The sequence below is a fragment of the Sporobolomyces salmoneus genome (genome assembly GCF_050403485.1).
Source record: "Sporobolomyces salmoneus JCM6883 DNA, S_salmoneus_JCM6883_v1_ctg61, whole genome shotgun sequence".
Lineage (NCBI taxonomy): Eukaryota > Fungi > Basidiomycota > Microbotryomycetes > Sporidiobolales > Sporidiobolaceae > Sporobolomyces > Sporobolomyces salmoneus.
Window position 1 is genome coordinate 68,817 of NW_027481102.1, and position 26,023 is coordinate 94,839.

The window sequence follows — 26,023 nt, forward strand, 5'->3', positions numbered from 1 at the left end:
CATTCCTGCGATCCCTCTCAAGGCGAGCCCTAGACCGTGCAAGCTAGTCGGAGAAGTGATCTGTTTGACTTTAAGTCGTATCCCTTGACACTGATGACTGCCTTTATGCTCTGAGTTGATGCTCTCGTTCTCTGTGGAATCCAGCGACCAGCACCACTCTAGTCCGAGAATTGCGCGCAGGGATGCAAACTCTCGACGATGGAACTCAACTCGTGCGGCATCTTTCGCATCCCTTCTCGCTGCGATCAAGCCAAGAGCGCCATTATGGACGGAAGAGAAGGTTGCATAAGAGATTGTCAAAGAAGAATAGCAAGCGGCGGAAAGACTGACAGACGAAGAAAGTTTAAAGCACATCATGATAAAATAGGCGCTTGCGAGGGGTCAAACAAGGAGAAGAAAGTTCGGAAAGAGAAGCAGCGGGGTGAGGAGGATAAAGGCGCTTGTAGAGGTCTTCAATACTTGCCAGACACGCTCTTTTCTCCCTCTTGATGGCCAATTCCAGGTGAAACCTAAGCGGATCATCGTCAGGAACTTCTGACAGCTCTCGCTCGAGACTCGATAGCCTCTTCCTCTCCTCTCGTAGACGTTCGACGACTCCCTTCCAATGGATTCGCTGTTCCTCGACCATTTCCTTCGCCTCGACGGTCTCCTTGCAGAACCAGTGCTCAATTCTCTGAATAACGGCTTCGCTGATTAGTCCAGCAACCTCGCTATGCGCCATGAGCAAGAGATCAAAACGTACGGAATAGCCATCTTTCTCATCGTCAAAGTCAAACTCGAATGTTTCTGAATTCCAGGTGCGACCAGGGAGCTTTGTAGCTGTCGCGTTCGGATTCGCCGGACAGAACCTTGGCCAGTGCCGCATGCTGCACTCACCGACAAATATACGTGAGCGCCGATCATACGAAGTCGAGAGAAGAGTCTTACGAGGTCTTGGGAAATGCGATTTTGCAGTAAGGACATGGCGGTGGCCTACCGTGCTGAGGACCGTGAGCGGCCGTCACATGCTTGAGCACCGCCTGTAACACGTTTCGAGAAGCGAATAAGCTTGAGATTGGCGCTTTGGAAAGGGCAGGGAATCAAAGAAGAAGTGAAACTCACCAATTCGTCCCGCCGCGAGTATAAACAGAATCTACAGTGATAGACTTTGAACCCGTCCGGAAGAGTCTCCTTTTTCGAGCGATATGCGCTTGCGACCACAACCTGATGAAAACCAGCAAGCCTTCGGTTGAATCCATCTTTGGACGAACGTTAGGGAACCTACGAAAGGACTTTCACTACTTGCCGCGCTCAGATGCCCACGTTCGTTGAGGCAGAACCATTCCCCGTTCTCGAACTGTACCGACTCGAGAGGGGAGGCGTTAGCATCGCTCATGCCGTGCGATCCGCGAGGGAGACAGGAAAAGAGAGGAGAGAGAGGAAGAGTTCAAGCCGCTTCGACCTAGCTCGTTCCCCTTGTCTGTCTTGAGCAGGAACCGTCTGCCCGAGGGACGACACGGGATCAGTGCGCACGAAAAGGGATCGAAGTTCGAGACTCGTGCGCCCGAGACAGCGAGTGTGCCGAGGTAGCGACAGCATCGGACTGGAGAGAAGCATGCAAAGGCCATCTTCTGAGTGCGTAAGCAGTGAACAGAGCAGTGAGTCGATCAACGGAGCAGCGTGACCGCCGACTGAACTTCAAGAGGAACGAGGGGGACTCGTCGAAAGGAAATCAACGGAATGTCCCGCTTCGCTCACTTGCAGTTCGAATTTGAGTCCTCGTCCACGCAAGACCAAGGTCAAGCAGCCTCGCAACAGCCGGAGAATGGAGAGAAAATCAGAGGGAAGAAAACTCACTTTTCTCCAATTCGAACCAGGTCGTTCCCAAGCTCATAGTCTGTTCTCGAGCTCCTCTAGCAGTACGACTTTGACCAGGACTGCGAATGTTTCGTTGATTGGCTTCGAGGTTATCCGAAAGCAAATCGATAAATGAGAGATCGCTCAGTCGTCAAGAGCATCCCCAAGCGATCTCGGAAGGGATCGAGGCGGTAGTACGTGCTCTGGAAATGTATACCAGGTAGATTCGAGGTGTTCGTGAGAGCGGGGATCGAGGAGAGGTCAAAAAGAGATGAGAGTTTCGATCGAGCTCTCTTGCCTCTTCCATTCACCCTCGGCCAAGATGAATCGCTTGATCCACCACGCAGGTCTACAGGATCACTCACGGACGAGGAGAACGAGCCCATCCTCTCTGACCGACCCCGAATCGACCAATCTCCCTGTTCGCCCTTCAACAACAACACCCAACACACCAGTAGGCCCTTTAGAGAACGTACAAAACCTCTCTGGATCGTAGAGTGTAGAGAGGAGGAGTCAAATTGCGAGGCGGAATGAGTTGGAACAGGAATCGTCCCTCAACTCTCAATAACTCGCGACAGATTGCAGTGTATGGATAGATCGACGCTCGGAAGTCGCTGGCAGAGGGAAATTCAAATCATGAGCTTGCTAGAATAACCTGAGAGGGAATCACAGGAGAACCACGTTTGTTCCATCTTTGTGAGTCTTGCCGCTGTTCGCGCTACTCTTCCCCGATTCCCGCAGGTCAATTCCGGAATGCTGATACGTGACGACGCTCTCCTATACCTACCAGTACTCTGCTAGTCTAGTCAATGCAAGACGAATATTTCGCAACCCTCGAGTTCAACTTCCTTCGAAAACCATGAACATGTCAACCCTCGCGCTCTCGTCGTTCCACAGCTTTCTGCTACTTCTCCTGGCTCAGGCTGCTCTGGGTTGTATGACCTCTTTGTTCTGGGCTCTCTGCTTCGGATTATCGCTCAACCCAGAGCGCCCACTTGCGACGAACTCGCTCAGCGAAACGATACGTGCGTTCGTTCTTCTCCCCTTGACTGCATTCAGGGGACGCACGAGCCCACGACGTCACGTCCGTGTTCCTCAATGACCCCTGTGAGAAGCAGGGACTCCATCGCTCATGCTTCAGAGGTCCGTGTTTTCTTTGATGGAAGAACCGATCTCTTTCCTTTCGCTTCTTCCACTGTCCTCCCTTTCCTCCTTACGCCACATGTCACCCCTCCAACTTCCGCCTGATTTGGTGAACGCCTTTAACAGCTTGGTGAGGGCACCGAAGCGGGAAACCGACAAAAAGGATACATGGCATTGCAGATGGCAGGGTCGGAATCCCAATACCGGCGAAGTGATCCACTGCACTGTACTACCTGATAGAAGATTCACCTCTCTGGTAAGCGCCTGGAGGTAGTCGTCGACGACTCTCGCAAACTCGTTACTGAAATAACCTCGTCTGACAGAATGCTCTCAAGCACGTCGCGGCACACATTCAGTACAATCTACCGGAGGATATGACCAAACACTTTTGCGCGTGGTGCGAATACAACACCGACCCTTGCGTAAGCTATTTTCGTTGTATTTCCGCGTTTGGCGCCTCTCGACCGCGCGCGAATCTAACGCATTCGTCCAACGACAGCACTTCGATCTTCACTATCGACGAATCACAACGTCAAGGCACCGGAAAAGCCACGTTGCGACGCTTGTCGCATCACATTTCCTCACCAGCAAGTCGATCTTTCTCACCTCCATACAAATCTCTGCTGAGATCCAGTCGTTGCCGGGATTTCAGAAGCCACAAATCCGTCTACTGTGCCGCACAGAACAACGCAACGTGGCGATTCCGGGAGTGGAACGAGAAACTGTATCGATACGACTACCTATACGACGTGAGTCTGCTTCTTCCTCTCTCTATTTTTCTCTCTTGCGCGCGTCCGCGCTCACTGACCTCTCACTCGCTCGTTACTTCACTTCTAGCGATTACGAGAACTGCTCGTCGTACCTCCTCCAAAGCAGATCGCGGACAATGTTGAAGAGGCTCGACCATTTCTGATCAGGATTCATCAAATACACGCCGAGATCGATGATTGCAAGGAGCAAAAGACCAAAAAAGAACAGTCCGGATTAGCTCCTCAGGCGCACGCCATCGCGCAACGGATCAACAAACATCGAGCCGAGGTGGAACTACTTGAAAGCGCTTTAGTTGCCCCCTCTTCTTCTTCTTCTGCCTCTCTTTCCAAGCGTATCGATCTTCTCCCGCTTCGTCAACGAGCATTCTACTTCCCTTCTCGTCTCAGTCTTTGCTCTTTCGTAGACGTCCATCTCTTTGTCTTTTGCTTGAACGCAATTTCCTTTCCTTTACTTCCCACTCGATCAGTCTCAGAGACAGTAGCTTCGCCGAGACAGTAGACCGAGTAGAGCAAGGACGGAACGACACGTTACAGAACTAGAAGAGAAGAGAGTAAAACACAAAGACGAAAACGCGAGAACAACATGTCGAGCCACAAGAATCCCAACTTTGCCCAATCAACTCCTTCATCCATCTCCGACTAGTTCTCCAACGATAGACTAAACCAATTCTCATCGGGTAACTCCTTCTTGACGAGTTTGAGTTTGGTAGGATCAAGCGAATTGGATTCGAGGAAAGGGGATTCGTTGACAAAGGTCAGGACATGTCCTTTGAAGGTTAAAGATGGCGCTGAAGTCTTTCCTCTGAGTACAACGGTACACGGCGATGTTGGCGACTTCGAGGAGATGAGTTTGTCGTGCTTTGCCAGCTTCGAGTGTCGGTCCTTCGATCTCGATTCCCTCCTCTTTCGCCAACCTGACCAGCTCTAGTAATCCCTTGACGGTGTACTCGTCGCCAGTCTCACCCTCGAGCTCCGCCAAGTACCAATCGTCCCCGATCACGGCGTCAACGTCCAATAGGTCTCCTTCGGTCAAAGATCCATCCTCGTCTACCTCGATTCGCGCGCCGATTTTGTAAGGAATGAGGTGGAGATGGAACGTGCGAAGTAGAGGGAGTCGAGTCGGACCGGAAACAAGGGGGTAAAGACGGTTGATCGGGATCGAACCTTGTCCCAATTCGAGGTGCTCGAGGAGAGAAAGATGAGCGACATGGGTCGCCAGAACTTCAGAAAAGAGTGTGTGACCGATGTGAAGCCGTCTAAGTCGAGTGAAGCGGGGGAGGAGGTGATCGCAGAAGGAGCCTTCAGGATCGTCGTCTTTCTCAATGAGTTCGAGCTCGGTAAGGCGAGTCGGCAGAGCTTGAATGAGGTCTAGATAGTGTGAGCTGACTGAGTGTACTCGGAGGGAAGTGAGGTTGGGACAGCGAGAACAGAAGGAACCGATTGCGACGTCGTCTGCGTAGGCTCCCGTGATTGAAAGGCGAGTTAGATCTCGAGCGAGAGGACCATCAGGGAACTGTAAATGTCCGTAAGGGTAGATGTAGTTTTCGTCCTCAAGATGGACGAGAGAGTTGAGAGAAGAGTAGACAAGGAGCGGAAACTGCGGAATTCGGTGACTGCGTCCAACGACACTGAGAGAGCGGAGGTTTGGGAAGAGGGAGGACCTCAGCGGAAGAGGCTTCGCTTCGAGATATCGGTAGAACGTCTGTGCGATTTTCGGATGATCGAGGCGAAAATCCTCGAGCCTTCGAAGACGACGAAACAGTGGCGTGAAGGAGGAGTCCATCGAGACTTCGTCGTACTTATTGAGGGTGACAGTGGTGTCGAATTGTAATGTTCTGATGCCTTCGCCGAGGTGAGGCTCAGCGTTGAGCTTTGCGGCGAGTCGAACAAACTTCGTGACTTTCGAAACTTTCATTTGGCGGTAGATTCCCGTGATGTGAAAGGGGAGAAGTCGCTTCGAGAGGGGACCGGTAGAAGGTTGATCGAGAGTGTGAGCATAGTCGAAGATCTTGTCGAGGAGTTCATTCGGGAGGAGAGACAGACGATCGATCTGATGGGCGAGGTCGCCGAGGTGTGAGCGCTTGAACCTTTCAACTCGGCTCTGGTAAAGCTCACCTTGATCATTTCGTGTACCTTCAATCTAACTTGACCTGCTTCCTTCATTTGCTCTGGAGTCGTAGCCATTCGAGAGCCTGAAGAATGTGGAGAGGTCAGTGCCGTTTCTGGAACAGAGGCTGCCCTACAGACGTACCAGAGGCGTAGCACACCTGAATGTCTAAGTCTCTGACAGCACTCAAGGTCGATCGAGGAGGTTGAGTGAGCTGGAGGAAGGAGAGAAAGCAATCCATTTTTCGGAACGTCTTTCTCCCTCAACTCTATCCTGTACACTCGCTTGAACCCTCCAGACCGATAACAGCACCTCGGAGATCCCTATCGACTGCGAACGACTCGCGCCGAGTCGTCAGATCGACCCTCCTTTCCCCTCATCTCCCGAACTCTCCTTCCCGACCGCGATGCCCTCTCTCTACTCTCCTCTACCAGATACGATCCACGAGCATTCTCCTTCAGGTTCAAACTTGCCCCTCCCCTCAAGAGGAATGCCGCTACAGCCTTCTGCCTTCCGAATTCCCGACCCTTTCGCTCCCTTCGCCCGTTCAAGACCTTCAATCGACTCGGAGGATAGCAGTGATGTCAGTGACGAGTTACTGGAGAACGAAGGCGATGTGAGGGTTTTTTGGAAGAAGACAGAAGCGACGAGGGGAGTTGAGGGTCCCAAAACGGCTTCTCGCAGAGGGAACCGAAGGCGCAGGTGAGATCCCTACGATCTTTCTTCGTCAACTGACCTCTGAGTGCGTCGCTACAGCGTCGCCTGTCCTCGTTCCTTGCTCGAAACTCTCTCTCGAAAGCCTACCGCCGATTTTCGTCGCTACTTCTTTCTTCTACGGATCTCGAACGATCTCTTCGCTATGGAATTTACGCTCTACGCCGCTCGTGTCGCTCAGATCTCCTCTCGCGGTGTGCTGTCCGCGCCTGGCATGTCCTGACCTGTTTTCTTGTTCGTTTCCTTTTCGCTCGGGAACTTTCGCGATGATTTCGCTTCGATTCTGCTCGTCACCAATCGTCACATCTTAGGCGGAACAAGCGAGTTGGCGATCAACCTCGCTCACCGTCACTCATGACAGCGCGACCGGCCGTGTTGTGAAATAGGGGCAATTTGCTTATTCCGACGGGCTTCTCCAGAATTTTGTTCAACTCTGAGCGTTGAATCTGCGTCTTTCGTCGTTCGTGGAGCATCCAGTTGCTCTGGGCAACCGAACAGGGCGACGACGCGAGCGGGGCCAGATGCTTTGTCCGGTTCTGAGGTCTTTAGGTCTTTTGTCACTCCTGCTTTGTGAGACTTGACTTTGTACCGTTACGGCTCCCTAAAGTTATATCGCTGATGGCGTGCCACATTTGTGTACTCTCGACGATCCTTCTCGAAACACGACGCAAGAAAGGAGAATGCGAGAAGAGAAATTTTGATAGTTCAGAAGGAACTCTGCGGAGTGTACGCAAAGCAGACATGCGGTGGGTGCAATGCAGATCTGACTGGCGACAAACAAGATAACCTAGAGTATGGGAAGAGAAGCGAGGAGTCAGTTCTGTTTCATCTGATCGAAATTCCCGCTGTTCCCAATCCTCCTACTTTCTAAATTCCAATGTGTCGAGGGGCATCAAACTGACGTGCGTAATCGTTCTAATCACTACGAAGAAGAGACGAATCTCTTCATTCGCTAAGCAGTCTAACATGCTTTGTTTGGCGATAAGGTTTCTCATCCTAGCCCCTCCCGAATACCTCCTTTGTGCTCTGAGTTGGGAGAATGAGAGCTTACCGAGATCAGTGGACGAGAAGCGGATCGAAGTTAAGGCGAAAAAAAAGTCGTCAGCAGATCGAAAGAAAGGCGTGAAGAGGTGAATACGAGTCGATAGCTTGATAAAGGTTGTAACGGGCGCGAAAGGCGATTGAGGCGAGGCGAAGGAGAGAGTGAGAAGAAGAAAGAAGAAGGGAAGAGCGGGAAAGATCCGAGGGAGAGAAGGGTTTCGACTCGAGGGGAAGTTCCAAAATTCAAACGCGAACGGACTTCGAATCTCAAACTCGCAGGTGGAGCTTGATCGTCACCTTCCATCTCTCAACACCCCGGACTTGAGCGATGGGGACTTCACCACCACCGCTATTACCTCGACCACCATCGCTTACACCAACCAGGATGCTGTACCTCTTCTCCCTCGTCCTCACGTTACTCTCCATCTCGACCTCGATTCATGCCGCTCCCGAAGGACAGAAACCTGATCTGAGTCACACCTTGTTCGATAACTTACCGACACGGATCATGTACTTTGAGGATAGTCCAGTTAGTCTCCCCCCTTTCCTCTCCTCTCCTTCCTTGTCGATCAGAAGTGGTGCTGCGATTTTCCGCGTAATCCTCCCTCGGAACTCAAGTCGGACGACTGGACGGAGTTGGATAAGCTCTCTGAAGAGATGAGGGGTGGGATCAGGCGCGAACACGGAGAGGAGGAAGGGATACGATATCCGAACGCTCCAAGCGGACACATCATATCCTCCCGACTCGTCTTACTCGAGCTCTAGCGCACTGCAGAAGCTAAGCTGACCACTAGTGATCATCTCTCTTGAGTAGGTGGTGTTGTACCATGATCAAATCGGTCGAAACGTACTTCGCTCACCGGACGAAGGCAAGAAATGGGATCACATCAACGGAGTACCCAAAGGTGAATCAATCATGTTGATCGAACATCCTTACGACAATTCAATCGTACGTTCCCTCGTTTCCACTACTTCCCGCCCCCGAGGCGAAAGAAGTTGATTCAAGCGAGCCATTCACAGGCTTTCATCTTAACGGCTTCGACGACTCATTACCGAACGATGAATAAAGGAGAAACGTGGTCTTCGTTTAGAACTGCGTTACCACCTGCGTTGAGTGCGAACACGTTAGGGTTCAACGCGAAGAAATGGGATTGGATTTTGTACACGGGTCAGAAATGTGAAAGTATGGGAGGTTGGGGAGGAAAGATCTGTCACGACGAGGCGAGCTCGTACTTTCTTCAGTATATACGATCTCGAGATACTGATGGAGGTGTCGATCTTAGACGTTCTACACTCAAGACGCCTTCGCCTCGGATCCGAAATTACTCCTTTCTTTCACGACCCGCTGCATTTTCGCTCACGACAAGAAAGAATTCGTCGGTTCCTCCTCCGTACCCGATTCTCTCGTCTACTGCGCCGCTTTCGAACCCCCTTCGACTTCCTCCTCTTCCTCTTCCCTCGAAGATGCCGTCAAATCTCTCCTTTCTGCCCCTCGATCCCTCAAAGAATCGAGATTGTACAGTTCGACAGATTTCTTCGAGCGGGAGAACAATTTCGTCGATTTAGGAATTGGGAAAGAAGCTCGAGGAATTGTCGGAATTGGAGGAGTACAAAAGTACCTCGTGACTGCGCTCAAACCCTCCTCCTCGGCGCAGAACGGAGGTGGATCGACCTCAGGAGGAGGAGAAATGATCTTGTATGTCAGTGAGAACGGGGTCGATTGGTCACGAGCTCAATTCCCTCACGGACACGGATTAACCGAAAACGCCTACACGATCGTTGAATCTACTTCTCATTCCCTCTTGATCGACGTTAATTCGAGTCCTACTTCATCTTCCGGTACTCTCTTCACTTCAAACTCGAACGGGACGTACTTCGTTAGGAGTTTGGAGAATACGAATAGGAATAAAATGGGGATTGTCGATTTTGAGAAAGTTTTGGGAGTTGAGGGAGTAGCGGTTATTAATACGGTCGAGAATGTAGATGGTGTTGAAGCGGGTCAGGATAAGGAATTGAAGACGAGAATCACTTTCGACGACGGTGCGTTACTCGCGTTTTGCCTTGTTTCCTCGAAAGTTTACTGACACTCTCGTTCGATGTAGGTGGAAGATGGAACTTGATCAAAGCTCCTGCTATGGACAACGAGGGAAGAAAGATCAAATGCGACGTCGAAGATCTCGTGAGCGATCCTCCGACTTCCTACACCATTTACAAAACTGATGTGGATACGAGATTCAATTGCAGGAATCATGCTCGCTCCACCTTCACTCGGTCACTCAACCTCACAACTACGGACGAGTCTTCTCTTCGACTGCTCCTGGTCTCCTGATGGGAGTCGGTTCGATCGGTGCCCATCTCCTTCCCTACGACGAATGCGACACTTTCCTTTCGATCGATAATGGAATGAGTTGGAGGATGGTCGACGATGGAGCGAACAAGTATGAGTTTGGTGATCAAGGGAGCGTTTTGGTCATGGTTGAAGATGAGGAACCTACCGATGAAGTCAAATACTCTTTCGATATGGGTAAAACTTGGTGCGATTTTTATACTCTCTTCGAATTCACCTTCGACTGGAACTGACGAAGTTGAACGGAGCAGGTTCGAATTTGACCTCGGAGTCAAACTACGAGCTCGACTCCTAACGACCGTTCCCGATTCTACTTCTCTCAAATTCCTCCTCCTCGGCACTCTCACCCGTCGATCCGACAAGAAAGGATCCGCAGGAGAACGACACATCGTGGTTCACATGGATTTCGAATCGCTCAAGAAACGGAAATGTAACGCTGGAGACATGGAGAAATGGTACGCGAGGAAGATTGGGAAGAACGGGGAAGCGGATTGTTTGATGGGTCATAAACAATGGTTCATGAGGAGGAAACCGGATGCGGATTGTGTCGTCGCGAATAAATGGAACGATCCGGTTGGGACTGAGGAGAATTGTCCGTGCGATGATGAAGATTATGAATGGTGCGAAGGATCTCTCTCTCTTGCATCCGAGATGCGTCGAATTGACCCCTTCGTTGTCGATCAGCGATTACAACTTTGCTCCCGACGGAATGGGCAACTGTATCCCCGTCGGACCCGAAACGATCCCGGCTGGACAATGTCGAAACGATGGAGACGAATTCTTGGGATCTTCCGGATTCCGACTTATCCCCGGTAACACTTGCGATCGTCAGAGGGGAATCAAGAAGGATGAAAAGAAGATGAAACCTTGTCACGCTGGAAAAGAGAATCCAGGTTTGGTCTCTCATCAATCCGTGAGTTTTCTTTCTGCTCTGGATATGGAGCGCTGTGCTTGACGTCTCTCTTCCCCAAACAGTTCACGTTCCCTGGTCTCGTTCTCGATCAAAGCTATTTCGGAGATTCTCACGTGAGTTTCTCATCGCTTCTCTCGCTCGAATAGGCTCTCACTCACGAATGTCTCGAATCATTGCAGACAATCCTCGCCTTCACGAGCAAGAATCGAGTTTGGCAATCGACGAACGAAGGATTCAGCTGGAACGAAGCCGTCCCGAACACTCACGTGATGGCTTTGACGATGCACACCTACGCTCGCGACCGAGCTTTCCTCATTACCGATTCTCAACAAGTCCACTTCACTACCGACAAAGGTCAAAACTGGCGAACGTTCAAAGCTCCAGCCGATCCGAACGGTTTCGGAATCCCCTTACTCGATTTCCACCCTCTTCGAGAAGATTGGTTGATCTGGACGGGACAAGAAGGGTGTGGAGGTAGTGACGAGAGCAGCTGTCGAGCAGTCGCGTGGTACACGAAGAACAATGGACGAGATTGGTACAAGATCGAAGAATACGTTCGAGTTTGCAGTTGGGCGAGGGACAAGAAACTCAAGTTGGACGAGAAGATTATCTTTTGCGAGAGTTATCGGGATAAGAAGGGATCTCAACGAGCTGTTTACGCGAACAACAACCCGCTTCAACTCGTCGAGGGCGATTACTTCTACTCGAACAAGAAGACCGTCTTTCATTCGATCGTCGGATTCGCTACTTTCGAGGAGTACATGGTCGTCGCCGAGGTGAGTCTCCACTCCTCAACCTCTACTTCTCGTTCACTGATTGAACTTGATCGCGTAGATGGCTGAGAACTCGAGAGCTATCGGACTCGAAGTTTCGTTAGACGGAAAGAATTTCGCTCTCGCTCGATTCCCTCCAAACATGCAACTCGAGAACCAAGTGAGCATCCTCTTCATTGATCGCTTAGTTGAGCGTGGACTGACTGTCGTACTGAGCAGGCCTATACCGTTCTCGAATCGACGACGGATTCCGTCTTCCTTCACGTTACGACTCACCCCAACATCGGTAGTGAATGGGGAACTCTCTTCAAGTCCAACTCGAACGGAACCTACTATTCTCCCTCTCTCGAATACGTCAACCGAAACGGGAAAGGATTCGTCGATTTCGAAAAGATGATCGGTCTCGACGGAATCGCAGTCATCAACGTCGTTTCGAACCCTGAAGAAGCTGCGCTCTCGAGTAACAAGAAACTTCAGTCGAGGATCACGCACAACGATGGTGGGAGATGGAAACCGATGAACCCTCCGGCGAAGGATGCCCTCGGAAGAACTTACGATTGCACTTCTGCTGTGAGTTGAATCGCTCGAACAGATCTTCGTTCCTCAACTGACTCTAGTCGGGCTGTTCTCTTTACAGCGCTGCACTCTTCATATTCACGGATACACCGAACGACGAGACCCTCGAGCGACCTACTCTTCCCCTTCTGCTGTCGGTTTAATGTTAGCCGTCGGAAACGTCGGAGAGCATCTCCTCCCTTACACCGATTCCGACACTTTCCTTACTCGAGACGGAGGATTCACGTGGGAGGAGGTACACAAGGACGCTCACGTTTGGGAATACGGAGATCAAGGATCGATTCTCCTTCTCGCGAACGACGAAGACGCTACCGATCACGCCACTTATTCGCTCAACGAAGGATTGAGCTGGCAAGATTACAACTTCGGAGAGAGGATCAGAGTCAAGAGTATCGTCACCGTCCCGATGGATACGAGTCGTAAATTCATCCTCTTTGGAACTGCTCCTGATCGACCTGAGGCGACCGTCGCTATTCATCTTGATTTCTCGTCTGTAACGAACGTCAAATGTGAGTCCTTCGCGTCTCTCACTCCTGACTCTCGAGCTGACACCGTCATTTGCAGGTAAACTCGATCTCGCTCACCCCGATCGAGACGATTTCGAACTCTGGACTCCGAGCGAATCTCGAGATGAGCCCTGTCTCTTCGGTATGCAGGTCAGTCACAGCTCGTTCTCGATCGCTCTCGACGTCGTGCTGACTCTTCGTCCGTCAGACTTACTATCATCGACGAGTTCGCGATCGAAGCTGTTTCGTAGGAGAACGACTTCCTCAACCTGCGAAGATCGAGAAACACTGCCCTTGCTCGCGACAAGACTTTGAGTGGTGAGCCATCTCGACGCTCTTGGGAGATGGAACGAGGGAACTGACTCATGTCTTCACTTGCAGTGAATTCAACTATCGACTCGACGACAAGAACGAATGTGTTCTCGTTCCAGGAGCTCGACCTCTCGAAGCCGATCAAACCTGTACCTGGGACCAACCCTTCTGGTACGACCGAACTCCGTATCGCAAGATCCCTCACTCTCAATGCGAAGGAGGACTCGCACTCGATCGAGGTTCAGCTCACGTTTGTCCCGGGAACAAAACTCGTTCTGGATTCTTCTGGACGACGATCGCAGTCTTACCTTTCGGGATTGCGGCTCTCGCTGCAGTGTGGTGGACGAGGAGGAGAGGTGGAAGTGGAAGGATTCGACTTCCAGAACCTGGGGAAGGGAATCGTTCGGGACTCGCAGAACTCGTCATTTCGATTCCTTGGTTCGTCATTGGAGTGTTTGGAGCAGTTGCGGCGTGGGCGAAAGATGTGGAGATTCCCTTCTTGAGCGATCGACTACGGAGGAGGAATTCGAGGAATCATTACAGAACAGTTCGACTGGATGATTCCCTCGATGCAGAATTACTAGGTGATTGTGAGTCGGGACTCCATCACTTTTTACATGGCTGTATTGCTAACGTGGCTTTTCCATTTCTAGATGACGATGAACTGTAGCAGTAAACAATTTCGCAAAAAAGTAGTACACGCAACGCAGTTAGATTTCCTTTCCCTCTCTACCATCTCTCTCTCCGGTGGCTCGAGACTCGTAGAGAGGGTGGCGATTGGCTTGATGGCCGAAAATGCATTAAACAGGCTTGCAAGGATAACAAACTAAGAACCAAACTCGAAAGACAACTACTTTCCTGCCCCATGCTGACAGACCTCAATCAGATCATCGAATTTGTTCACCGTTCCGAATCTAGGCGTACAAGCCCGCAATCAATCCCGCTCCGACAACACTCCCAACAACGTTCCATTTATTCAACGCAAGCTTTCCAACTCCCGATCCAGCATCAGCTGCGGTTGGTTGAGCACTCGCACTCGAGGGAGTAGCTGATCCAGTCGTAGAAGCGGAGGAGGAAGGGGATGAACCCGAAGACGTGGCCGAAACTGAACCGTTCGAAGAAGAATCGGATTGCGAGGCGGACTCAGAGGGAGCGGCCGAAGAGGAGGAGCCGGTGGAACAAGCTTGAGTGAGCGCTAGGAAACAAGGAGGAACCGTCAGTTCGACAGGGAGAGATGGAGCAGTAGAAAAGAGATTAATTACCTGATCCAGCTTGATTCGCCGAATCAGTTCCGACGCCTAGACGAGACACGACAAACCTCTATCAGCTTATACTCTGGAGCACGAGGAAGGAGCTAGTAAGTAAGAAGTGCTCACAAGTAACGCAAGAACCGAAACTATTCAAAAACCCCTCTTGACAAGCGCATTTCGCCAGCGCTTCTTCATTCGCACTTCCGTCTCCTACGCAATCCTGCCATCTCTTCCCGTCATCAGCTCATGTCTAGCTACTCGCGGCGAGAAAGAGCGGACTCACGAGAGCGGATTGAAGCCATCCACCGCAACTATCACTTTCAGTGCATTGACCTCCTGCGATTTTCGAAGTGACTTCAGTAGCGAACGTCTCGAGCGATTGGTAGACTTGATCGAGAGAAGTAGAGGTCGATTCTTGACGAGGGAAGAGGAGGGATGCTTGCGCGGCTGAGAGAGCTGGGGAGGGAAAGAGGTGTGAGCGGGGAAGAAAGGGAGAAGAGAGGAGAGGGATTTACCGGAGGTCAGGAGGAGGGATACGGCGAGGATACGAGTCATACTGATATTGAGAGAGAGCGAGAGTCGGGAAGAGAGAAGAGGCAAAAAGCAAGCAAGAAAGAGAGCAGACTTTGAAGGAGGTCCGAGCACTTTGCAATTCCGCACCTACCTTTGACGGCTAATCTTTCGAAACTTTAGCCGAATCCGCTTCCCTTTGATCGCGATCGACGAGCTTGAAAAGAAAGACGCGAGGTCCAGACGCGACAAGAGGACCTTGCACGGATGTGGCGATGAAGAGAGTTTGACGAGTGATTAGCGCCTCCTCTAAATGCCAAGAGTCGAGACGGGCGGAGTGGCTCGACAGCACAGCCGGAGAGGTAGGCGAGGACCGTTCGGTCGTGGAGAACTGAGAAAAGTTCGCAGAACGCTTGCTGTGCAAATGGGCAGCATGTTCGGACACGAGATGGGGCGACGAGAACGATATTAGCAAGCATTGTCTGGTACAGTGAGTCGCTCAAGATCGATCCCGAGGTTTGTCCAAATCTTCCGGACCAAAACTGAGCGGTAACAGCTAAATTCGCGCAAAGCAAGAAAGCGAATTAGTTTCACTCGACTACGAGTGAGCGTATGAGAGTGCCCTGAGACGTACCTCTCCCATAGTAGTCTCCACAAGTACTCCTTCTGTTCCCTTTCCTTCGACATCCGAGACTTTGACAACTTTCGTTACTCCTTCCTCATAATTCGAAGGCACAAGTAGAATCGGCATCTAACAGTGGATTCGAGTTCCACGAAGAGCAGAATCAGTTAGAGTCTACGTCGTCTTCGTAATGCTCAAACTCACATCAAGAGGACAAAACTCTCTCAACAATTGACGACAGATCCCACAAGGTGAAATGATTGCCGGTACGTCACTGTACGTCAGACGAGGAAGATCACCATCAGTCTTTTCAGGAATCCCGTTGGTGAGTAGAACGCGTGGGACATACGAAGTGACCGCGAGTCCAACGAATTTCTTAGTCCCTTCCGAAACGGCTTTCACAATCGCGGTTCTTTCTGCGCAAATAGCTCCTCCTATGCTCCAAGCCCTTATCAGTCTTGCACTCGAAAGGACGGTCGAGGGACAGAGAGAGACTTACCGTAACTAGCGCACTCTACGTTTGCGCCTTTGACGAACCCACCATCTTCTTTCAACATACAAGCTCCTACTCTGAACTTTGAATAAGGAGAGTAACTCCCATCTCGAGCTGTTGATCCAGCTCTTCTGGCCACGTCAGCTCCCGAGGGTTGGGAAGTGGAGAAGGAAGAGGACGAACCGGATAAAGCGGAAGAAATCAGCGTTGAACGCTGAGTTTCGGTGAGAGGAAGGGGCCTGTAGGTTACCATACTGGATGTGTTGGAGTGCGTGGGGTGGTGGGTCGTGAAGAGAGGGACTGAAAGGAAGGAGATAAGATTCTAGATGAACCGGCCGAGCCGAATCTGTCGAAGTGAGAAGGGGACCAGAGGTAGTCGGGTGCTGCGGACTGTCTACTGAGTGTCTGTACGCGGCGTCTAGAACGCTGGTGAGATGGAAGCAAGAGAAAGAGAGCGCGATCATCAAACTTGCGACTTTTGATCTCCAACTCCTTCCTGTTCGCTCATATCAATCGCTTGAAACTCGAGCGACCATCAGACTAGTCCAGCGTCCACCTCAGCACGCTCCAGACGCAAACTCCACGCTGCCCCGTTCTTCCCTCTCGATGACCCAACCCTCTCCTTCCTCCGCCGCTCCTTCCTCACAATCCACCTCTGATACCTTGAAACCCCCTTCCAAACCCCCAGCGAACAGCTCACCAGCGCCTGACAAGTTCGAACACCCCGAATCCGATGCTTCTCGCGCCTCAAAACAAGCATCCGAATGGAACGCCCTCTTGAAATGGAACCGTTCCACGCGATTGGCTACGGGAGGTGGGATTGATAGTGGGTGGGATTATGCGACGGGAATGTATCAGGTTCCGAAGGTTTCGGGGGAATATTATTCGGGTGTAGAGCGGTCAGTCTTTTTCCCTTTCCTCACTTTCTTTCTCGATGTGAGGAGGGAGGCTGATACGGGGAGATGAGGGATGATAGGGACCCAAATCCACCGAAAACTACAACGAGACACGCAACGAGTGTGACAGTATCGAGTGGTGGGGATAAAGATTTCGAGTTGTCGGGAGATGAAGGAGGCGCGGGTAAAGGGTATCATGATAGTGGGAGACCGAAGAGGAGTCGGCAAGCTATGACAAGGGGATGACCCTACGATGCTCATGGATGCGAGAAGGGTGGAGAAATTGTTGTTTGTTGGTTTTCGGTTTGCGTTCACTTGTAACAGCCCTAGTGCTTGTTGTATTTCTTCGTCGGCGAGTTCTCCTTCTAGCGCTTGTCAGATCATTCGTCTTCACTCTCCTTGATTGCGAGCCGTTCTCGAGATAATAATCTTGTTGTTTTCGAGCATAGATGTTACGAAGTGAAGGAAGTGAAGAAGTCTACATGGGTCTTTCGAAAGCTACGCGAATACGGAACAGAGAATCGAAATAGAGAACGAAGGGTTCGAAAGAAAGAGAGAAGTGGGAGGGAGGGGGAATGAAATATCGAAAGGCGAGGAAAGAAGGGTTCGCCGGTTTTGAGAGAGGGTTTAGATAAGACAGGAAGAGGCGTGACGAGACGAGAGGTGCGTTGATTGTACAAGGTTGAGTGGTAGAGAAGGAAGAGAGGCGGGAAAATCGTGTACTGAAGTGAAGAGAGAAAGTGCGAAGAAATGCCGAAGATTCCTAGAGAACCTCGGAGAGAGTCTACACAAGAACGGTGTCAGCACCTTATCGGCTACTCCAGCTAACGAGCAATGAGGGACTCACCTGGAAAGCCTCCCTGTAAGCGTTCAACAACCCCTTAATCCTCGTTCGTTCGGCCGTGAGCGCTTCATCCTCATACAACAATTCACTGAACAATGAATCCTTGTATAACGAGGCTACTAATCGGTTTTGGACGGATTCTCGCGAGAAATTGACGAGCAAGTCTGATTCGCAACGAAATGGGTGAGCTAAAGTCAGAGAGAGACAGAGGGTGAAGGGACAGAGAAGACTGACGCATGATAGCTTTCGGTACTAGATCTTTGACGGTTTGACGAACGATCGAAAAGTAAGAAGCGATGAGAGCTCGGATAAGGTTCGTTTCCATTTCTTCTCGTTGAGTCAATCCAGTTTCTCCCGGATAATTGAGCGATGGTGCCTGTAGAGTCATCCCAGCGCCTCAGTTGACCAGTCCCCTTTGACTGAGAGCGGAGAGAACTTACCGGTTCAAGATGTTTCTCCAAACTCTTCATTTCGAACGCCGCCGCATTTCCTTCCAATCCTTTCCTCCCATGCAAAGGGTTCTGACCCGCCTGTAACGCGCTCGTAGGACCCGCCGCTGATTGTCCGACGATTCGACCAGGGTGAGCACCGACCGAAGCAGGACCGGCGAGATGAGGATCTGCACCCCCGAAGAAGTAATTCAGGAAAGATTCTTTCGCTGAATGAGGGTTGTTTCCGTTCGCTCCGGACATCGCGGTCATCGAGCCTTGAGCGCCGTAAGGGGATGAGGTTGAAGAATGGGCGAAAGGAGAAGAAGGAGAGGTGAGATGGGAAGCGGGGTAAGCTCTCGAAGATCCCGAAGATGGGTGAGATTGATGATGCGCGTAAGGGGGTTGAGCAGTCGAAGAGGTAGTAGAGGAGGAAGGAGTCGAAGAATGAAAGTTGGGACCGCTCTTCGATCGATCGTGAACGGTTGAGGAAGTAGAACGCCCTTTTTCGTGTTGACCAGGTCGACCGTTCGGGACGAGGTAGCCAGAAGAAGGGTCTTCGTCGTCATCCGGTCCTGAAGTCGAATGAGAATCTTCTTCTTCCGTGACCTAAAGCGGAAATCATCGTCAACCCAAACTTTTTCGAAAGTTTCGATTAGACGGAGACCGACTCACCTTTTTCTGAGCTTCCAATCTCTTCTGTTCAGCTTGTCTCGCACTCTCTTGAGCGGCTTCAGCACTCCCTCTGACGAAATCGGGATGGTTCGTATTGATGTAAGCCGCTTGGATCGAGATCAAAGATTGAACGTATTCCGAAGTCGGACCTAAACGTTCCCTCAATAATTCCGAAACGACTTCGATCAATTGAGCGTGGAGTCGGGGGTATCGTTGAAGTTCCTATTGAGCGAACGAGCGAGAATGGTCAGTTTTCGAAAGAGATGCAAGCGAGCGTCGTCAGAGGGAGATGAGCACTCACGGTCGAAGTACAATTGTGACAAATCTTCATCAACTCCTCATAAACCAATTCGACGCACCTCAAACTCGGAGGTTCCAACAATTTAATCTGAGGTTTCACCAACAAATCGAACGCAACTTCCGGAACGAACAGACTCGGTCTCGGACCCGTCGAGTTTCTGATCGCCGTACGAATATCTTGAGTCGTCAAGTTCGTCGTAGGATTGATCGATTCGAGTGCGTGACCAAAGACATCGTTGAAAATGTAGTAGATTCTTGCTCCTCCACAGAGTTCTTTCGTCGAGATTTCGAGAGAGGTTCCATCGATTGAAGCGACGAAATCTCGTACGAATTGAGTCATGAGTTGTAGGATGAGAGTTCCACGGTTGGGGCCTTCGGAAAGGAACGCAGAGTCGCCGAACGCGTTCAATTCTTGTTGAGTTTGTCCCATCAACGTGTTGAGTCGGGCTTTCATATCCGGTAATTTGTCTCGAATATGATTCATCAATACCTACTCTCACACACAAATGCATCAGTTTCAAAGAAATCGACATGAATGGGAGAGGGAGAGGATCTCACTTGATTCAAAGTTTTCGCTAAGAATTTCGTCCCGCATCTATGAGCGATATTCCTATACCCCGGATGATTCCTAAAGAATTCTTCTTCAGTCCTCAACTGCTCGTCCATCGGTTTCTCACTATTGATATCCTGTTGACTTCTTCCGACTACTCCAATGAATCCTAATTTGAGAGGATAAACTCGTCCGGTGAGGATATCGAGCGCGTTCGTTCCGGCATCCATCAAGTCGAGTTTCGTCAAGACTCCGATCGTACGACGACCTTGAGGATCGACGGCTCGGGCTAGTTTGAGGGATTCGGAATTGGCGAGATCGACGTTTGCGGGTGAAATGGCGAGGATAACACTGGGGACGAAACCAGGGATACATCAGTCATCCCACTCGAAATGGGCGTCTCGATAAGCACGAAGATCGCTCACCAGTTAGGTTTCGAAACGTAATCCAAAACCAAATTCCTAATTTGTCTCTCAATATCGGTCGGTTGATCTCCTACCGGAATCTTTGTCAACCCGGGTAAATCCACCAAAGTCAAATTCAATACGTTCGGTGAATAGATTTCTGTTCCAACCTCCAATGACTCATCAGTTTTCCTTTTCAGAGAGGAATGAGATGGATGATAGAAAGGAACGAACTGAGATGAATCGGTAATCTCGAAATCCCCTTGTTCTGCCCTGCAACCCTCAACGTTTCACTCTCAATCTCTTTTCGAATCTCCCGGAAATCGTAAAACCTTTTGTCCATGTGCAAAAACTCTCCATACTCTTGTGGGTTCGTCTGAGTGGGTGTCGCACCTGGGAGTGTATAGGAAGGGTGAGAGGGAGGGAGCTGGTGGGAGGGAATGGGATCGGAGGAAGGGTTGGAGGAAGAGGAGAGAGGAGGTGGAGTGTGGACGAGTTGGAGAACGAGAGGTCGACGAGTGACGATTCCAGATCCTCGTGGGAGGAAATCTCGTCCGACGATACTATACACGCAATTGCTTGTGTCAGTATACAGCACGGAGAGGGAGAAAGAAGCGAGAAGCTGGACTGACGTTTCGAGAACTGAAGATTTTCCAGCCGATTGAGATCCACTATCAGCCGATACAGTCAGGCGTCAGTATCATGCTACATGTTAGAACGCAATCCATCGAGGAAAGGTCGGGGCAGTTTGAACGCGTCAAGATTTCAAAAAACGGGGGAAGGACTCGGGAAACAACAAGATGCCACTTCGAGAGAGAGCTAGAGACTTACACGACGACGATCTGAGGTAAATCAACCGTTTCACCACCTACTGTACTGAACGCTGTAATCACAGGAACACGCGAGGTTCAGTCGTTGCGTTGTTCGCCGTTTCGAAATTCACTCCATCAGATAGGGAGGGAGGGAAGGGTGGACTTACTCTCTTGTAGTCTGTTGACCACTTTGATGAGATCTGTACCTTCGAATGCGGCACCCATCGTGGTGCTAGAGAGAGTTGATGAGCGGGAGGAATCTGGGTTGATGAGGTGGAGCAAGGTTTCTGAGTTCTCTGTGATTCGACTCGCTGGGAGAGATTGTGGTGCAGTCGAGCTTAGAGACTTGTTGACTCGGACTCGCGAGTGACGAGTGCGAGGGAGTCGAGAAACGGAGAGCGAACGCAGACGATTTCAACCGGCACTTGCGAGTTGGAGCCGAGAGTGTAAACTTTCGTTGATTCTCGTAAGACAGTACGTATGAGCGTTAGAGCAATTGTATCGCTCGAGCGCGAGGCAACCAGAAAATTGAGCGGGAAATCGACCGCGAGAAAATCGCAAACGAGAACGAGCGAATGCAGGAGAGCGAAACGAGAGTGTGATAGGGCTACAAGTGACAACAAGGGATCTATAGCGAGGGCGAAACGAATGATAGAGTGGTGCCGGAAGCGAGGGAGGGCAGAGGTTCTAGTTTTGCGGTGAAGGACGAATGCGAAATCAGGTCGAGGAGATTGTGGACGCAGGGTCTACTATGCAGATTTTGCGGCGAGTTTCTCCTTGATGCCTGATGACGGTAGGCGAGGGTGGTTAGTGTGAGGACTGGGTGGAAGGACATGTGGAAGAGAAATTGCGAAAAACTCACGATTGACGATTTTCCTATACGCCTCACTCGCGGGGCTCTCCGGATACTCCTCCAGGAAACTCATCCCAAAATCTCCCGTCTTCCCAATCCTCGGATCCAACGGAACCTTCCCTAGTAACTCGACACCCCATTCCTCTGCGAGACTCTGAGCACCTCCCGTCGAAGGAACGAAGATATCCGATTCCCCTCCACAAGAAGGACATACGAATCCACTCATATTCTCGACGACTCCTAGGATTGGTACTCCAACTTTTCGACAGAAATCAAGTTCTTTCCTCACGTCTTGAAGGGCGACTTCTTGTGGAGTCGTTACGATAATCGCTCCGTCTACTCCACCAGTTGCCGCAGAGAGATATTGTACGACCGAGAGATGTTCGTCCGATGTACCGGGAGGAGTATCGACGACGAGGTGTTGGAGAACTCCCCAGTCGACATCTTTCAGGAATTGTTTAATGATACCGTTCTTTTTCGGTCCGCGCCAGATCACGGCGGAGTTCGTAGAGGGGAGGAGGAACCCGATTGAAACGAGGGAGAGAGAGGAGGAAACGGAGAGTGGGAGAATACCGGATGAAGTCGAGTGAAGTCGAGAGTCTTGCATTCCGAATAATAGAGGGAGGGAAGGTCCACAGATATCGATATCCATCAACCCGGTCTGTGAGCAGAACAACACGCATAAGTTCAGCGACGTTACTCCCTTCTTTCGCTCAAGAAACTCGTTAGTGTGTCGAGCTCACATCGTTCTCGCCTTCTTCTCCCTCGCTCAATCCCCATCCAAGCATCGCACTAACCGTACTTTTCCCAACTCCTCCTTTCCCACTCAACACGAGGATCTTGTGCTTGACATCTTTGAGTCGTTCTTTGACGGCGGCTAAATCTGGATCGGGTCCTTTTGGGGCGGTCGTACATGCTTCTTGGTTCGGACATCCTTCGCAGCCTGGAGCGGAACCGGCGGAGAGAGACTCGGTACCCTGTTATAGAGGGGAGAGAGGAGAGAGGAGAGATTAAGTAAGCGGGGGAAGAAAGTCGGAGGGAAAGGAACGAGACGTACGGGACAATGTTCAGGTGCATCTCTGCGAACGTATCGTCGTCAGTAAATCGTTCTTAAAGGTGGAGAGAGGGAGATGGAGACTGACTCTGGAATATTCGAAGGAAGTAAAGTGGCGACCGCCTGAGCTTTCGCGGTGGCCTCTGATGGTGTTTTTTGCGTTATCGTAGCTGGCATCCTTCTCTTCGGGGCTGATTTGAGAAATGTTGAGTGAGAGAGGGAGCAAGGAGCTGCCGAGAAAAACAACTTGATCTTCTTCTCCCTCTCTCATCATTCCTTCGGCTCGCCGCGACTCTCCAAGCCCATTCCCAGTTTATTCAATTCCTCGCGCCGACCCACACGCAAAACACCGGTAGTTACAGCAAGAACGAGATGAGTAAAGCGCTGTCGTCTAAAGAACTGGAACAAAAGCGTAAAGACATCGAGCGATGGCAAGATGAGATCTACTATTCTCCTCGTTACAGTGGTGAGTCTACGATCCTGGTCCTGCTTTCTCAGATGCGCGGGATGGGTAAAGAGTTGGGAGAATTTGTTGACTGATTGGGGTCAAAATATTCTCGAGTCGCGTGACTGAAGGTGTTCTTCTCGAGGACGCGTTGGAGGCTGTTTCGAATCTTTCTCGAGGTGGTAGAAAGACGGGATCGCGCAAGGTTGAACGAAACGCAGCTCTCGTACTGACTCTCTTTCGCTTCTCTCTGCAGACGACGACTACGAGTACCGACACGTTATCGTTCCGAAAGCACTCGTGAAATGGCTACCGAAAGGACGACTCGCTGAAGAGGATGAATGGAGAGGGTTGGGGATTCGACAAAGTCCAGGGTGAGCTCTTCTCGCGCATTCAGACTGTGTGCGAGGGACTGATCACGGGTGAGCGTTGTGCAGATGGGAGACATACTTGAGTCATGGACCAGAAGAGCACATTGTCAGTCGAGGTGTCCGCTTGACAAGGGAGAAAGACGAGCTGACTTAGACTTGCGAACTTCGACAGTTATTGTTCAGGAGAGACAAGGATTAAGGTCAACCTACTTTGGCTCGATATCTCTACGTATGTGGTTTCTCCCAGCCGCTGGAAGCGGTAAACCTGAACTGACTCTTGACTTTTCCTCCGACGTTCTCCAGAAACTCGCTTTTCGCCTCATTCCTCTCGTCTTCTCTATCACGCTCGCAACTACCTAACGCATCACCTTCAACGGTTCTACATCACGCATCCTTTTCTCCTCGTCACGCAAAACCATTATACCTCATCCTCGCATTTTCTCCCTTCTTTCATTCGCTTTTCTACTACTCGACTACTTTATCGTCTTGGGATCTACATCATTCGGAAACACTTCTTCTTATCCTGGTATTCAATGGAATTCACGCATGGAAAACTCGGTTTATCTCACGTCGTCCTCGTTTTGGGATCCATCTCGCTCGCACTTCGTCACGATCTGATCGAGCTGGATCATCGACACGCTGAGTGACCCGATCGAGGGCCGAATGGTCTGGCGGGGAGAAGCCAAGTGGAGGGAACCGCCTCGGTTTCTTCGAAATTTTCTTTTTCGCTCCCTCAAACAGCTGATCACTCACTTTAGCTGATCGTCCGTGTCTCTCAATACATCAGCGTCGAGCGGATAAGCTACGAAGACTAACCCACCTTTACGACGCACAGATCCTCCTCGGAGGTTTTCGAGGAAGTGAAGCAGCGCAAAACCCCCCTTCGGCTCTCTTGATGCTCTTCTTCTCACTTCATCTCCGACTCAACGACTTCGAGCTCTCATGGAGCCCTCAGCTCTTGAGGACGGAAATACGGTGAGTTCATCGACGATCTTAGCGTTCAAAAGTTTACTGACATAAATTAGGGACAGCACTCGGACCGACCTTCGTGCCAACAACCTGGGGACTCACCAGCCCCAGAGCAACACTCCATTGAGACACTCGACCTGTCGGATTTGATTACGTCGGATCCCGCCAGTCGACGTCGCCATTTCCTCCACGCCCTGCGCAATTGGTCCTTCGAGGTCGAGGAAGTAGTTCAAGTTCCAGAACGTGTACCTGCAAAAGCGCCAGTCCTGGAGAAGGCGGATTACGTCCTCGATACTTCAGCCATGTTGAAGTCGGAGGCACTCCGACAATTTGTGGAAGCCGAAGAACGAGAGATGGCAGAAGAGGCTGCCGCTAAGCGCGGGTCGACCGGTGAGCATGTCCTTGCTCTTGTTCTGTTGTGCACTACAGATTCAGCTCAATCCTTTCTTGTTCGATCTGCTACAGAAGCTGAAGCTGAGCGAATTCTCGAGTCTCTTGGTGAGCGTTTGACCGGGTTGGAAGCAGAACCTGAGCGCAGGGGACTCGATAATCGTCATCAAGGAGAGGATTCCGAGTTGATGTCGACGGCTACTAAAGGGATGAATGAGCAAGGACAAGGCGATGACGCGAAAGAGGGAAACTAGGCTGCTGTTATAATCTACGAAGGGGTTATCTTTCAAGCGTAAGGCTTACTGGATCAATGGAATCATTATCGGTGTGACAAGAGAAGAGAAGGGGAGAAGTGAAGAAAGTTGAGTTTGAGCATTGAACCTTTCGTGAGACTGTTCCACAGCCAGAACAAGGCTGCGGCTCGATCCGTCTCGTCCTCGTCGTCCTCGACCTCAACCGCAGCTCCCATCTCTACCGAGCCATCCTCGACGACAACCGGAGGAACTTCAGCCGCTCTCTCGTCGATCTTGTCGCTCGCGATTTCACCTCCTCCGACCTCGGAACCTCTCATCTCGTCGCACGTACAACAATCACGAAAGCCATCGAGTTCGACAGGCTCGGGAAAGGCGGTCCTAGGAAGTAGTAGAGTCGTGAACGGGACTAGAGAGAATGGGAAGACGAGGGAGGAACTGGTCCGGGAGAAGAAGAAGAGTTTGATGAGTGCTGCGCAACGAGGTGGGAATAGTCAGGAGAAGAGACTATGACGAGGGTGATAGAGTGCGAGAGAGAGAGAGGAGGAGCGCGGTATATTTTCGATTTTCATCATTTTGATCTTTGTTTCCCACAACACCTGAGCTCTATACATGAACTCGTGAATGAGATATATGGATGTTGTAAGCTATCGATCGCCGAGAAGAACCACGATATTGGCATCCTCGCCGCGAAAGAAAAGCTCGCATTTTGCCCAATTTGAGCAGTTTCTTTCTCCAGTTCTCGAGGCAACAAAGTCCTTGGGAGAACTGGAGAGTGGACTTGCAGCTCTCTGTGATCCTTTACTCGAAGGGTGAGGAGAAAGCTGTTAGAAGTGGTGGAGAGCGCTTTGAAAGTCAAACGCGTGAA

At 50.8% G+C, this 26,023-nt stretch overlaps 9 protein-coding genes across 9 annotated transcripts; 4 read left to right on the forward strand and 5 right to left on the reverse strand.

Moving 5' to 3' along the window:
* Positions 1–4,461: 4,461 nt before the first annotated feature.
* JCM6883_004865 (uncharacterized protein) lies at positions 4,462–5,933 on the reverse strand (the record flags this gene model as incomplete). Its single annotated transcript, XM_076634487.1, has 2 exons — positions 4,462–5,799; positions 5,865–5,933. 2 exons carry the CDS (start codon positions 5,931–5,933, stop codon positions 4,462–4,464), a joined length of 1,407 nt encoding a protein of 468 aa, XP_076485549.1.
* A 2,006-nt stretch (positions 5,934–7,939) lies between these two features.
* On the forward strand, positions 7,940–13,708 carry JCM6883_004866 (vacuolar protein sorting/targeting protein 10; the record flags this gene model as incomplete). Its single annotated transcript, XM_076634488.1, has 17 exons — positions 7,940–8,140; positions 8,426–8,560; positions 8,632–8,832; positions 8,895–9,651; positions 9,714–9,790; positions 9,856–10,145; positions 10,210–10,578; positions 10,643–10,871; positions 10,934–10,984; positions 11,051–11,647; positions 11,706–11,804; positions 11,864–12,214; positions 12,282–12,729; positions 12,785–12,876; positions 12,935–13,044; positions 13,108–13,628; positions 13,692–13,708. 17 exons carry the CDS (start codon positions 7,940–7,942, stop codon positions 13,706–13,708), a joined length of 4,545 nt encoding a protein of 1,514 aa, XP_076485550.1.
* A 244-nt stretch (positions 13,709–13,952) lies between these two features.
* Positions 13,953–14,843, reverse strand: JCM6883_004867 (uncharacterized protein; the record flags this gene model as incomplete). Its single annotated transcript, XM_076634489.1, has 5 exons — positions 13,953–14,233; positions 14,301–14,336; positions 14,415–14,508; positions 14,572–14,744; positions 14,804–14,843. The coding sequence occupies 5 exons, from the start codon at positions 14,841–14,843 to the stop codon at positions 13,953–13,955; spliced, it is 624 nt and encodes a 207-aa protein (XP_076485551.1).
* Positions 14,844–15,297: 454 nt separating this feature from the next.
* On the reverse strand, positions 15,298–16,166 carry CDD1 (cytidine deaminase; the record flags this gene model as incomplete). Its single annotated transcript, XM_076634490.1, has 6 exons — positions 15,298–15,354; positions 15,433–15,549; positions 15,625–15,694; positions 15,770–15,854; positions 15,920–16,027; positions 16,097–16,166. 6 exons carry the CDS (start codon positions 16,164–16,166, stop codon positions 15,298–15,300), a joined length of 507 nt encoding a protein of 168 aa, XP_076485552.1.
* Positions 16,167–16,519: 353 nt separating this feature from the next.
* Positions 16,520–17,055, forward strand: JCM6883_004869 (uncharacterized protein; the record flags this gene model as incomplete). The annotated part of the gene is made up of 2 exons (XM_076634491.1): positions 16,520–16,812; positions 16,890–17,055. The coding sequence occupies 2 exons, from the start codon at positions 16,520–16,522 to the stop codon at positions 17,053–17,055; spliced, it is 459 nt and encodes a 152-aa protein (XP_076485553.1).
* Positions 17,056–17,572: 517 nt separating this feature from the next.
* DNM1 (dynamin-related GTPase DNM1) lies at positions 17,573–21,047 on the reverse strand (the record flags this gene model as incomplete). Its single annotated transcript, XM_076634492.1, has 12 exons — positions 17,573–17,593; positions 17,657–17,817; positions 17,888–18,029; positions 18,094–18,690; positions 18,757–18,978; positions 19,058–19,546; positions 19,615–19,957; positions 20,032–20,170; positions 20,245–20,573; positions 20,643–20,681; positions 20,842–20,893; positions 20,990–21,047. The coding sequence occupies 12 exons, from the start codon at positions 21,045–21,047 to the stop codon at positions 17,573–17,575; spliced, it is 2,592 nt and encodes an 863-aa protein (XP_076485554.1).
* A 524-nt stretch (positions 21,048–21,571) lies between these two features.
* On the reverse strand, positions 21,572–22,906 carry NBP35 (Fe-S cluster-binding ATPase; the record flags this gene model as incomplete). The annotated part of the gene is made up of 5 exons (XM_076634493.1): positions 21,572–21,606; positions 21,685–22,336; positions 22,419–22,652; positions 22,733–22,754; positions 22,818–22,906. 5 exons carry the CDS (start codon positions 22,904–22,906, stop codon positions 21,572–21,574), a joined length of 1,032 nt encoding a protein of 343 aa, XP_076485555.1.
* A 195-nt stretch (positions 22,907–23,101) lies between these two features.
* Positions 23,102–23,744, forward strand: JCM6883_004872 (cyclin-dependent kinases regulatory subunit; the record flags this gene model as incomplete). Its single annotated transcript, XM_076634494.1, has 4 exons — positions 23,102–23,195; positions 23,431–23,548; positions 23,612–23,651; positions 23,718–23,744. 4 exons carry the CDS (start codon positions 23,102–23,104, stop codon positions 23,742–23,744), a joined length of 279 nt encoding a protein of 92 aa, XP_076485556.1.
* Positions 23,745–24,487: 743 nt separating this feature from the next.
* Positions 24,488–25,668, forward strand: JCM6883_004873 (uncharacterized protein; the record flags this gene model as incomplete). Its single annotated transcript, XM_076634495.1, has 3 exons — positions 24,488–24,520; positions 24,577–24,896; positions 25,308–25,668. The coding sequence occupies 3 exons, from the start codon at positions 24,488–24,490 to the stop codon at positions 25,666–25,668; spliced, it is 714 nt and encodes a 237-aa protein (XP_076485557.1).
* Between the last annotated feature and the right edge of the window lie 355 nt (positions 25,669–26,023).